Source organism: Staurois parvus, unplaced genomic scaffold (genome assembly GCF_062004578.1).
Source record: "Staurois parvus isolate SC_StPar_1 unplaced genomic scaffold, SC_StPar_1.0 ptg000468l, whole genome shotgun sequence".
NCBI classification, from domain to species: domain Eukaryota; kingdom Metazoa; phylum Chordata; class Amphibia; order Anura; family Ranidae; genus Staurois; species Staurois parvus.
Genome location: NW_028318264.1, coordinates 145,181 through 159,219, shown reverse-complemented (window position 1 = coordinate 159,219; position 14,039 = coordinate 145,181). Strand labels below are relative to the sequence as shown.

General features: G+C 42.5%; 1 protein-coding gene across 1 annotated transcript in view; it reads left to right on the top strand.

Annotated features, from left to right (window-relative positions):
• The window catches only part of DUSP22 (dual specificity phosphatase 22), a 149,826-nt gene that overhangs the window by 70,754 nt on the left and 65,033 nt on the right, over positions 1–14,039 (top strand). Inside the window, exon 4 of the mRNA XM_089689039.1 lies at positions 1,095–1,177. Within this exon, the coding sequence (XP_089545165.1) occupies positions 1,095–1,177 (83 nt within the window). The remainder of the gene's footprint in view (positions 1–1,094; positions 1,178–14,039) is intronic.

Sequence of the window (14,039 nt, the reverse complement as noted above, 5' to 3'; positions counted from 1 at the left end):
ACTTTCTGAAAGTTTTGAACTGTTTCTAACATCTTTAATGCAAACTACGAATTCCTGCTGCTGAAGAGCGCTACTGTGTGTGTTTAACCCTCTGTACAGCCTGCTTGCGGTGACAGTGGTATACAGACCAATTTTTTCAACCATCATAGTGTTATTGCTGATATTGCCGAGTTTCCTCTTTCTCTGTACAAAAAGGAGGTGGTGGCAGTTTGAAGGGTTAATTGCGTAATTAACCTGACCCAGTAACAATCGCGCTCAGGCTGCCGGTGCATCGATTGTGGTCCATTAGCTGGAAAATCGTTGTGCAGGGTGCGGCTGGGCGTGGCATTGTTATGCACGTGACATTGCGGTTTTAGATTGGCTAGTCCTTCGGTCACGAGTTTGGTGTGAAGGGCTGGGATCTGACATCGCGATCGTCACATTATCTGTTAAAAATTCTTTATAAAGTGCACTTTAAAGGCATAAATACTGTACAGGGACATGATAAAAAAATTGTGTAAATGCTTTGAAAACCAATTAGTCCGTTTCGAAGGTCAGAAAAGTGTCTTATCTGTTCAAAACTCTTTATAATGTGTACTTTAAAGGCATAGTACTGTACAGGGACATGATTTAAAAAAAATTGTAAATGCATTGAAAACCAATTAATCCGTTCGTATTGCAAAAACAATTTGTAAGCCGAGGCATTATTTTCAATGGATTTTCATTTGTAAACCAAAAATTACATTAACCGAGGCGTTCGTAAACCGAGGTACGCCTGTATTTACCAATTTAATGCTCCTCATTTCAGAATATTATTTCCTGATAGATTGAGATGTGATGTGTACAGTTTCCAGTACTTCACATCTCATCACCTACATCTCACTTTACCCTGTAATAAATCTAGGCCAAAATGTCAGTCTGATAATTTGTAAGATTAAGATAAGCCCTTTCAGCAAAGTGATAGCATGGCTAACTAGGTCATTTGACTAATCTCTGGGATAAATTTAGAGTATCTTTTGCTTGATGCTTAGAGCTGTCATTTTAGATGTATAATTGTAAATTAAATTTACCTTTTTGTACATTTTGCAGAAACGTTATTATTCTTGTCCCTACAGATGCTCGTGATATTGAACAGCTTCACAAAAACAACATTACTCACATTTTATCAATACATGACAGCGCAAGGCCAATGTTAGAGGTAAGCAGAACTGCCTTTCCCTTTTTCTCTTTTTGATGGGAGAATAATTTATGACATCCTTCCACATGTTCTTCTTTGTAAAATTAAATGTACAGAAATTCCAAAAATACAAGCAGGGTTTGAAGACCATGTTAACTTATTCAAAAGCAAAATATAGATTTACTGTAAGCTCCACATTAGTATATTGATTAACTATTTGTCCATGCATTAGGCATGCAAAATATCATTGCTACCTTCTGGAGTTCTAGGCGAAATGTCATGCTGTGTGTTTAAACAATGGTTACACTACTGAACTAAGACTAAAGCTTAGATCATCTGTCATCTGAGAATAAACTCTTTTTATGTCACATGGTATTTGTGCAGTGGTTTTTGGAAACAATATACTTTAATAAATTTAATTCAGTTTTTTGTAAAATATGAAAGATGTTACGAGTAAATCGATACCCAACATGTCACGCTCATGGAATGGCAGCAACCTACGGTACTTAAAAATCACCATAGGTGACACTTTAAAAAATGTAACAGGTACCTGTTTAGAGTTACAGAGGATGTCTAGCACTGAAATTATTGCTTTCCTATTGCTAATGTTTGCTGCAATACTTCACATGTGTGCTACGAACACTGTTTACATTTGTGTGCGCGACTTGTATATGCATTCACTTCTGTGCGCGAGCATGGAGGGATGGGGGCACGTTACATTTTTTGTATCATTAGTTATTTTATTTTTACACTGTCTCTATATATTTAAATCACTTTTATTCCCATTACAAGGAACATAAAAATCACTTGTTATAGAAATATGGATGACAGGTCCTCTTTAGAGCCCATTCACACTTGCGCAACTTGTCATGCAACTTTGGGGTCCAGAGTCGCATGATAAGTCGTACCCCTATGTTTCCCAATGAGTACTGTCCATATCTGTGCAACTTCAAGTCGCAGCGACTTGAAAGTAGTTCCTGCACTACTTTGGTCCGACTTTCATACGACTTGAGGGCCATAGACGTCAATGTAAACCCTCCAAAGTCTCATGCAAGTTGCACCCAGGGGCGGACTGACCATTTGAAAACTCGGGCACTGCCCGAGGGCCCGGGGTCAGTATGGGGCCCCATGAGATGCCCCTGGTACCTTTTTCATAGGCTTTTTTGAGTTTAGGCAAGGACACGGGCCCCATGATCCCCTATTGCCCGGGGGCCCCATTAGTTGTCAGTCCGCCACTAGTTGCATCTGAATGGTATACATGCGACTTGTGTGCAACTTTGTACAGTACAATCATCCTCCAAATCATGTCAAAGTTGCATCAAGTCACAATGAAAATCACATGCTTTTGAAGTCACACAAGTGTGAATGGAGCCTTAAGGAGAGATCTGGGGTCAAAAAGACCCAAAATCTCTCCTTTTACCTTTAAAAGAAAAAGATCAAAAACATTTTTTTTTATCTTTTGCTTTAAAAAAAATTGTGTACATCCTTCCTGGCCTGGAAGTGACGTCATGACACTCTCGTCCTCCAAGGCCATAGAGACTATCTCTTCTGTGACCAGCTGCCGCACTGATTGGTTCTCGGGTGCACCGATTGAAATGGTAAGCAAGAGAAACACTGGTAGGAGGGAGGGGAAGACATCCCTTCCCGCAACTACTGAAAGCAATACAGTGGCTAATGAGCCGCTCGGACCGCTTTCATCAGAAAGTCGGCCACCGGCAGAAAAAAAAAAAGATACTGGGGGTTATGGCTGATATTTTCAGCCGTAATCTGGCTGAACCACTTGCTAACCGTAACGGGTGTGTGTTTGTGTGTGTGTATATATATATATATATATATATATATATATATATATATATATATAATTATACATTTTGCAGTTGGCAAGTACTGCAGTAACATATGGAAACCAGTTAGTTTCCACTTTTTCACAATTTATTTCAGCTGAGATTATTTTTGATTTATTGATTTCTGTTACTTCACTTTGCAGTGCATATGGATAATGTGCAAACAGTAATTTGAAAGCAAACCTCTAAGTACAACTAGAGGGACAAGTAAGTATAGTACGTGGAGTGGATTTGGTCTGACTGCAACAAGGGGACTAAGTGAGAATATGAAAGAATGTATCAGCCGCACTCCACTCATAGCTCCTCTTGCTGTATTTATTAGTTGTCAACAAAGTGACTGCATACAATGTCTCCACCTGAGAACCAACATTCCTTGGCGTGTTTCACCATTCTTGGCTTCCTTACAAGGATAGGGGAAGTATCAACATAATGAACCACAGATCATCTCTGCTCTCTATAGAAAGCCCACCGTTTTTTCTGTACAGTGGATAATGAGCATCTCTCAACACAAGTTTTTGTTAGAGATGAGAATTTATTTTTTAAATTTAATAAATTGAGTGATGTTGAGGTTTACCAGGCCTTTAGGTAACTTGATGGTGCTAGGGTCTCAGGTAAAACAATGTAGTTTATTGGATGTAAGCAGATCTTATGTTATTCACACACAGAAGATAAACATCATTGGAATCTGGCGATAACAGTTGGGTCAGTAAGCAATACTGTGTGTGCTACCTTCATCCTGTGCAGGCTTCACTGGTCGGTCCAAGCAGTCTCTCGGGGTAGAAGCCATTTGGCAAGGTTAGATTTTCTTTGGTGATTATACACTATATTGCCAAAAGTATTAGGACACCTGCCTCTGCACACACATGAACTTTAATGGCATCCCAGTCTTAGTCCGTAGGGTTCAATATTGAGTTGGCCCCGCCCTCTGCAGCTATAACCGCTTCAACTCTTCTGGGAAGGCTGTCCACAAGGTTTAGGAGTGTGTCTATGGGAATGTTTGACCATTCTTCTAGAATCGTATTTGTGAGGTCAGGCACTGATGTCGGATGAGAAGGCCTGGCTCGCAGTCTCCGCTCTAATTCATCCCAAAGGTGTTCTGTCGGGTTGAGGTCAGGCCAGTCAAGTTCCTCCATTCCAGACTCACTCAACCATGTCTTTATGGACCTTGCTTTGTGCATTAGTGAACAGTCATGTTGGAACAGGAAGGAGCCATCCCCAAACTGTTCCCACAAAGTTGAAAGCATTAAATTGTCCAAAATTTCTTGGTATGCTGACACTTTAAGAGTTCCTTTCACTGGAACTAAGGGGCCAAGCCCAACCCCTGAAAAACAACCCCACACCATAATCCCCCCTCCACCAAACTTTACATTTGGCACAATGCAGTAAAGCAAGTTCCGTTCTCCTGGCAACTGCCAAACTTAGACATGTCCATTGGATTGCCAGAAAGAGAAGCATGATTCGTCACTCCAGAGAACAAGTCTCCACTGCTCTAGAGTCCAGTGACAGCGTGCTTTACACCACTGTTTCCGACGATTTGCATTGCATTGGTGATGTAAGGGGTGGATGCAGCTGCTCAGCCATGGAAACCCATTCCATGAAGCTCTCTATGCACTGTTGTGCTAATCTGAAGGCCACATGAAGTTTGGAGGTCTTTAGCTATTGACTCTGCAGACAGTTGGTGACTTCTGTGCGCTTCAGCATGTGCTGACCCCGTTCTCTCATTTTACATGGCCTACCACTTTGTGGCTGAGTTGCTGTTACTCCCAGTTACTTCCACTTTGCTATAATACCACTAACAGTTGACCGTGGAATATTTAGTAGCCAGGAAATGTCACGGATGTACTTATTGCTCAGGTGGCAACCTATCACAGTACCACGCTTGAATTTACTGAGCTCCTGAGAGTGACTTATTGTTTCATAAATGTTTGTAGAAGCAGTCTGCATGCCTAGGTGATGATTGTGTACACCTGTGGCCATGGAGGTGATTGCAACAATGATTTGGAGGGGTGTGCCAATACTTTTGGCAATATAGTGTATCTTGATGTATTGATGTTTATGATGAACTCTTAGAAGCATTACTGCCATGGTTGTTTCTTCAAAGCAATCTTGCAATCATACATTTTCTGACCATGTCTTGTGTCTGTAAGTACCTATGGAGTATATAGGTGACTGATTCTTAGTGCACCTAGTAGACGTATCCCATATGCCCCTCCCCACAACCCCACCCATTCTACACCATTTTCTCAAATAATAAAAGGTAAGTATATCCCCAATATACTTACCCTTGCTGTACAAGCTGTGGCTCTGGGATGCCATGGTGTTCTGTCGCATGATCTCAGCTAAAGGAAAGGAAAAGAGTTCAGATTTGCTGATCCCCCCCCCCCTTCAGCAGCTAGCACCTGTCTACATATATTTGATCAGGTTGATTGATAGGCCGGCTGTTACGATTTCCCATCCCATGTTTTTATTTCAGGAAGATCTGAATTTACAGGATGTGTTTTCTGACAAGTATCTGGTAATCACAAATGCAGTATGTTTCTAGAAATATATCATTTTGTATTTTTGGCCTCCCTTACCCTTGTGCTTTGTTGTACTTTGACGTGCCATTTGGCAATCTGCAAGCAAAATGCAAATTCAATTCTCTTACTAAATAAAGAAAATATTTGAAGGAAAGCTGTCACAAGGTAAACATAGAGGCTGTCAGTGCTGAGCTCTACTTTTGAAAATGCTAGTTGTCAAACAGGTTTTGGTGAGATGGGCTAAAAGGACCCCCCCAATTAATTAACATGAGATAAATTGGAGCCACCTGATAACACAAGGTGTTTCTAATTTTCAGTTTCAGGGGGATGTAAGGAGTTTATTTAAGGATTGTGGGGCAATGTCTTACCAATCATTCCTTATGTGACCATAGGCCATCTCTACACCCAGAACTGCTGGTTTATAGCACAGATACAATAGGAAATAAATTAGTTTTTTTTAAATTGTGATAGAAGCAAGATAAGCAGATATTTTCTTATGCAGGCCATAGACGGATCATTTATCGTCCGAATTGTTGTCCACATGAAAAATCGTCCGATAATCACGCCGTTAGTGGGGCCAGCCTGTCGGACGTTTATTTCGTGGATCTCCTCATTTATTTTTATTGGTCATGCTGGAAAATCCGCAAAAAACTGCCGTTTTTCACAGACATGGGTGGCAGCATCGGCAACGGGGCCGACCGATTTTTCATTTATTGGCCGAAAATTCGGCTGAAAAACAGCCCGTCTATGGCCTGCCTTAAGGAGGCTCTACTTAAACCAGTTGTACTTTAAGTACGAAGGTCATCAGAGAAGTGAGTGGGCTGCCATTGCTTGCCTCCCAATGCTTTTGGCTTGGCTGTATCTGTAGCTTCAGTATGCTTCTAAATACAGACATGGAATATTCTTGCTGTAAGGGCTGGTTCACTCCATGGATTCACATGTGATCCAGGTGCAGTGCAATTTCAGCCTATTCATTTGAATGGGCTGAAGTCACGCTGGACTCGTACCAAAAGTAGTGTATGCACTACTTTTAAAAAACACGCAGCAGCCGGATCTCTTGATACTACTGTACCATGTGATCCGGTGAAGGCAAACGCACTGCATTTGTGACCTGTGTTTGGGGTGTCATTGAGTTAACATTGATACCTGCTGCAGATCGCAACTGCAGTGTGTTTTGAATGTGGTGCAAGAAGCATGCACAGAATGCGGGTTTCCCGAACTGTATTCTGGGGTGAACTGAGTGTTAGAGTTCATTATTTCTGTACTATACTCTATGAAGTTAGTATGGAAAACTTAAACCAATGCAACCTTACTAAGAGGCAAGGGAAGCTTTCATAATCCCCTTACAATAGGTATAGATCAGTGGTGGGCAACCTTTTTTTTCAACTGAGCCAAATCTCGCCAAAACCTCGATTGAAATTTATTTTGAGAGCCACATTTTTAAAACTGAAAATACATCCCCCATATAGTAATTCATCCCCCATAGTAATTCATCCCCCATATAGTAATTCATCCCCCATAGTAATTCATCCCCCTTATAGTAATTCATCCCTCATAGTAATTCATCCCCCATATAGTAATTCATCCCCCATATAGTAATTCATCCCCCATATAGTAATTCATCCCCCCTATAGTAATTCATCCCCCATATAGTAATTCATCCCCCATATAGTAATTCATCCCCCATATAGTAATTCATCCCTCATATAGTAATTCATCCCCCATAGTAATTCATCCCCCATATAGTAATTCATCCCCCATATAGTAATTCATCCCCCATATAGTAATTCATCCCCCCTATAGTAATTCATCCGCCCTATAGTAATTCATCCCCCCTATAGTAATTCATTCCCCATATTGTGTCAATTCACTTAGCTTTGCTCCGCGCGTTCCTCTCGCCGTGTTCCCGCGCCGTTCCGGTCTTCAGGGCGGACTGTGAGAGGAGAGGAGTTCGTCACGCTGCCCCGCCTACATCCTGACAGCCAATGTTTGCCACGCTCCGCGGGCCGGATTAAAAGGTCCGCCGGGCTGTATGCGGGCCGTAGTTTGCCCATTGCTGGGCTAGCTGCAGAGTCCTGACTTTTGGGGCGGCCGCCCGAGAGGAGGGAGGGGAGCGGTCGCCCGGCACACAGAAGAGCCGCATTAAAGTGTGTAAAGAGCCGCATGTGGCTCGCGAGCCGCGGCTTGCCGACCACTGGTATAGATAAAGGCAAAGTAACAAGTAACGATGTCAGTAAGTAGGAAGAATTGAAGTTTGTAGATTGCATAGCAGTCAGGCAAATGTCATTTTCAGAAGAAAATCAGCATTGAAAGCCTCTGCACTTTTTGACAAGTTTACAATGATCTGGTTATTCAGTGGACCAAAATATTTAGGTAGTAGGTTTTGGTTATGACTTTGTATATGTTGTATTGTATTTCAGCATAGAATTACTTAACTTTGATGTTTTCTGCCATACTTTGAAATGCTTAGGTCTTCCTATTGTGAAAATTGCTTTAGTAATACAGTTTAGGGGTGTTCTGTTTTCAGTATGAAAGTTCAAAAAGGCCATTATAAATATCCTTAAAATGGAACTAAAGGAATATTCACAGCACTGCATTTGGGAACATCTGTTATGTGCGTTGGCACGCTGAAGTGTAATGTATTCTGAATGGTACAACAAAACACCTGCATTGCAATACACCATAAAGCTGGCCATACCTATGAAGATTTCTCTTGTTCAGCTCAGCGGGCTTTTCTGCCTGCTAGAAGTTTTTTTTCCGATTGTACACAGAGCTACGCATGCCCATCTCAGTGTGCAACCTCTGCCCGTCGTGGGTGTAGGAATAAAGTGCCTTTATGGAAATGATGTTAACCCCAAGCAAGCCAATCTAGATTTTCAGGATGTTGGACTTGAAAGCAGACTAGGAGAAGATGGCAGCAGTGACTGGAGGGGAAAACATAGAAGGGGGCACTTTGGGCAGCAAGTGTGGTGCAAATATGCTGAGCACATTGTGGCATGAGCCTTGGGGGACCTTTATGATTTTTTTTAGTTCTGCTTTAAGCGCCTCTCTTGCCATATGTTTCTTTGGTGACTTAAAAGAAGCTTTAGGGTGGCAGGAGAACTAGGGATGAGTTTCTCCTCCATAAAGTGTTAAGCAGCTTCAGTGTCTTGGGATTTTCATGTGTGTATGCTGTTGTTAAAGTATACCTAAAGGCAAACTTTATTTTATTTATTTTTGGAACTAGTGGAGAGGGATTAGAACACCTGTCAGTTTTTATTGCTGTCTGTGCCCCCGTTAAGGAGATTCACCCTTTATCTGTCCTGTTTGCCTTTACCATAGAAAGTGCAAGTAAAGAAAATCCCAAATGTTGGGTTGTCCCCAGAAATGTAATAGAGGGGAAATCATCCAATGGGGACACTAGTTCTAGTGACCTAGGGATCCGCAAGAGATTTTCTTAATTTTATTTCTCTTCTTGTTTGGCTGTGGGACAGAACGTGAAGGGAAATCATTGAAAGAAAGTCACTGGAAGAAAAAAATAAAACCTGACAGGGGTCATATCCTCCCTTCCTACTAAACCCACAACAGTGAAATCAGTCTGTATATGCAGTAAAGCATGCTTGGTGTACTCACTGTGGAACCTAAGGGGTTAATCCAATGCATTATGTAAAAACACTGTTTGATCCTGACTTTTCTGATTCTCCCCTTCTTCCAGTGCCCCCTCTTATCTCCTGATAAGACATATTGTGTGGAGACACTCTGCTCATGCTCAGTTTGTTTTTTGTTTTTTTTCTTGGAAGAGTGCATGTGATAAGCACAGGGCTAATCAACACTGTCCAGACAGAGGTCAGGGGTTTTGCATCCTCCTAGAGCAAATGACAGAGCAGTCTTATGACTTCTATCAAACTGCTGATGAGAAAAGGTATTTAGCAGTTTATATTTACTAAAATAATTGCATTTCCATGTAGTGTATACTGTGGGAGAGCAGATATAGTGAATGCAAAGTCCCGGGTTTAGTAACACTTTAACACAGATATGAAATGCATCTAAATTCTGCTTAAATGCATCTAAATAATGTCCTGTTTGTCTTCCTTCATCATTTGACAGACTCCTTCTTTGCATGGGAAGGTGTGCCACTCGCTTGGTTCTGTGCAGCCTCATCTCAGCGTTGCACCTGCTGAGTAAAGTGCTTTGCATTACAACACATACACATGAAAAACGCCCATGTCCCCAGGAAGGGAGTTTCCTCTTTCTTGATGAAACTGGAAAACTCTTTCAAAAATGTTTGTGTTTACTTTAAAACTAACAAACAGCAACCATGGAAAGCAGTCCCCTTCGTATACTGTCCAGTAGCTTGCACCATGCCCTGGGAGCACCAAAACTTGATGCACCGTCTTCTGTTTTTGAAGGCTCCCGTTTCCCACTACTGGTCCTAAAAAGTGATGGGTGGCCACGTTGACTGATATGGGTGTAGGAGGCGACAGGTTCAGGAGCAACCACAGGAGTTATTTGAGATTTGCTAGGAAGATTTCAATGCTTGCTTTAATGTCTGGCACTTAAGTCTGGCAATACTAGGGTCATTGGTTCGTATCCCAGCCACAGCACCTCCTGCCTGGAGTTTGCATGTTCTCCCTGTGCCTGCGTGTGTTTCCTCCAGTTACTCCGGTTTCCTCCCACACTCCAAAGACATGCTGGTAGGTTAATTGGAATCTGTCTAAATTGGCCCTAGTATGTGTATGTATGAATGTGAGTTAGGGACCGTAAATTGTACACCCCTTGAGGGTTAGGGACTGATGTGAATGTACAATATATATGTAAAGCGCTGTGTAAATTGACGGCGCTATATAAGTATCTATAATAAATAATAAATGTCTGCCACCGCTTTACTTTTTTGGAAAGTGACCACAGCTTAGCATTAAAGTCTATGCAAAGCCAAAACCTTTTTTCACAATTGTGGACAGATTGGAAAGCTTAGCTGCCCTGTTGCTATCTGGGGCTCTATTAGAGAGTTTTACCCTCACTTTTTGTCCTGCTGACATCTGTCAGGGTTTCTAGCCTTCCCCTACTCCAGGGGTGTCAAACTGGCGGCCCTCCAGCTGTTGTGAAACTACAAGTCCCATTATGCCTCTGCCTTTGGGAGTCATGCTAGTAACTGTCAATCTTTCAATGCCTCATGGGACTTGTAGTTTGGCAACAGCTGGAGAGCCGCCTGTTGGACACCCGTGCCCTACTCTAATAAAGAACACAACTTTATTTTTGTCTGTGGTGCTGTTGGAGAGTTTCCCTTACTTCCTGTTTGCTAGAAATGATGTTAGTAGGACAGGAAATGAGGGTAAAATTGTCTATATACAGCTTGCATTTCAGTTTTTTTCTGTGAATAAATTAATTTAAAGTGGATTTCTTGCCCAACACTAACAATGTTTAAAAGATGTCCCATTCTCTTTCCTGTTACCTCCTGTTACATATTCTGACAAACCTTTGTAAAAACGTGTATACTTTCCTGTTTTCAGCCTGCTCTGGTCCAGTCACATGATCCCCTGTGCCAGTCATCGACGGCTTCAGGGGAGAGGAGAGGGCACTCAAAAAAGGCTGAGATTTCGGGAGTGGCAACATCACCTGTAGACACCCATGTCTCAATCATTGCCAGAGCTCTCTTCTCTTCCCTGAAGCCACCACTGACTGACACAGGGGAGCTGAATCATCTGACTGGACCAGAGCAGGCTCAAAATATGTAAGTGTACACAATTTTTTTACACAGGTTAGGAAGCAGGAGGGAGGAGGGAACATTAATAAGGCTAGTTGGTGTTAGACAGGAATTCTACTTTAAATTTAAGGTGTGGGTGTCTGTGCCAACACCATCCACCTCGACAAACTTAGAGTGAGAAATTGGAGGAGCTGGGGGGGAAAAGAAGGTCAGCCAAACAGTGACTGTAGTCACTTGAGGGATTCTGAAGGGTGCTGTTTAGTGTGGATGCAGATAAATCTTTGTGAGACTTCCTCTTATTCCTGGTTGTCCAGGGCAAGAATTAAGGCAAAATCGCCCATGAGAACAGGGAGGTGAAAAAGTGGGTTTATTCCTTTCATCCCCAAGCCTTTCCAAACAGGATTCCATAGAACCCTAGGTTTTCTCCAGAGGATTTTTGGGGTTTCTTGAGCTAAAAACAGCTTCTTCGGTAACCGCTGACATCAATTTATCTTTCCATCTGTCTGTAAAGGGGAGCAGTCGTACCACTGATCAAATGATTCTTCACTGAACAATAATATACTGTACTTGGGTCATTCTTCCAATGCTCACCAATGTATGGGACCACTACACTAACCACCATGAAAAAACTTCACTGCCCACCAATGCACAGGACATTTCCCACTGATCACCAGTGCACAGGACATTTTCCACTGATAACCAGTGCATAGGACATTTCCCACTGACAAGCAGTGCACGGAGACATATCCCACTGCTCATCAGTGCTCAGGGACATTTCTCACTGATCACTAATGCACAGGACATTTCCCACTAGTCACCAATGCACAGGACATTTCCTACTGATCAACAATGCACAGAACATTTCCCACTGATCATCAATGCACAGAACATTTCCCACTGATCATCAGTGCACAGGAACATTTCCCACTGATCATCAATGCACGGGACATTTCCCACTGATCACCAATGCACAGGACATTTCCCACTGATCACCAATGCACAGGACATTTCCCACTGATCACCAATGCGCAGGACATTTCCCACTGATCATCAATGCACAGGACATTTCCTACTGATCACCAATGCGCAGGACATTTCTCACTGATCATCAATGCACAGGACATTTCCCACTGATCACCAATGCGCAGGACATTTTCCACTGATCACCAATGCGCAAGACATTTTCCACTGATTACCAATGCACAGGACATTTCCCACTGATCACCAATGCACAGGACATTTCCCACTGATCACCAATGCACAGGACATTTCCCACTGATCACCAATGCACAGGACATTTTCCACTGATAACCAGTGCATATTACATTTCCCACTGACAAGCAGTGCATGGAGACATTTCCCACTGGTCATCAATGCACAGGGACATATCTCACTGGTCATCAGTGCACTGGGACATATCCCACTGATCACTAATGCACAGGGCATTTCCCACTAATCACCAATGCGCAGGACATTTCCCACTAATCACCAATGGACAGGACATTTCCCACTAATCACCAATGCACAGGACATTTCCCACTGATCACCAATGCGCAGGACATTTTCCACTGATCACCAATGCACAGGACATTTCCCACTGATCACCAATTCACAGGACATTTTCCACTGATCACCAATTCACAGGACATTTCCCACTGATCACCAATTCACAGGACATTTCCCACTGATCACCAATTCACAGGACATTTCCCACTGATCACCAATTCACAGGACATTTCCCACTGATCACCAATTCACAGGACATTTCTCACTGATCACCAATACACAAGAGATTTACCACTGATCACCAATACACAAGAGATTTCCCGCTGATCACTAGTGTAAGGGGGCACTGCAATTTTCACTGTCTGCGTTTCTTCCCTAGCCATTATTATTTCATACTTAATAGTAAAAATAATTTTGTATTATAGAGCAAAGGATGTGGTAAAAAGTTATTTTCTCTGGGTGTCAAATATAGTAGGTATGCCACATTTTTACTTCTTTTATTTATTAAAAAGGTTAAAAAAGCTGGCCTGTTGCCGTGCGTGGAACAGAGACCTAAAGACGGATTTATCGGAGTCGGATTGGGACCGCATTTTTATGTACTCCCACTCCTGCTCGAGTAATGTTTCGACGCAGGAAAATGGCTACAAATTAGCCACTAGATGGTATCGTACTCCCTCCAGAATTCATCGGTTTAACTCTTCTGTCCCTGACGTGTGCTGGAGATGTGGGACACCTGTTGGCTCTTTCTTACATATTTGGTGGTCCTGTCCACTTATTCAACCATTCTGGCAGGAGGTCCACCGGTTGGTGACTTCAGTGACCACTCTGCTCATAGTTTTCTCTGCTGCTCAGCTATTGCTTCATCATACCCCCATTCCTAGGAGTCAATATTTCAAGTCCCTAGCGATGCATAAGATCAACGCAGCCAGACTCTGTCTTCCTGTGCTATGGGGCTCCACTCACCCCCCAACTATACGCGATTGGCTCAATCGAGTAGGCAAAGTGGCGGAAATGGAGGAACTGATTGCGACTGCACTTGATATGCCAACTAAATACTCACATGTTTGGGCCTGCTGGACCCACTTTGTAACTACCCCTGAATTCGGATCTCTCATGGGTCGGGATACCTGATTGAGCTCAGCCCTACCTCTGGTTATGCCCTTGGTTCTCTCATAACCTGCGTGGTTATGACCTCCTTTCCGGTAATTTATATTTGCCTGCTTAGCTTTGGTGAGTGTTTAAATTCTTGACACTCTCATTTATGATCTCCAATAACAATGTTGACACAAACTTCGCAGCCCGGACCTTTCGCTTCCCTAGCTTCCCTTTTT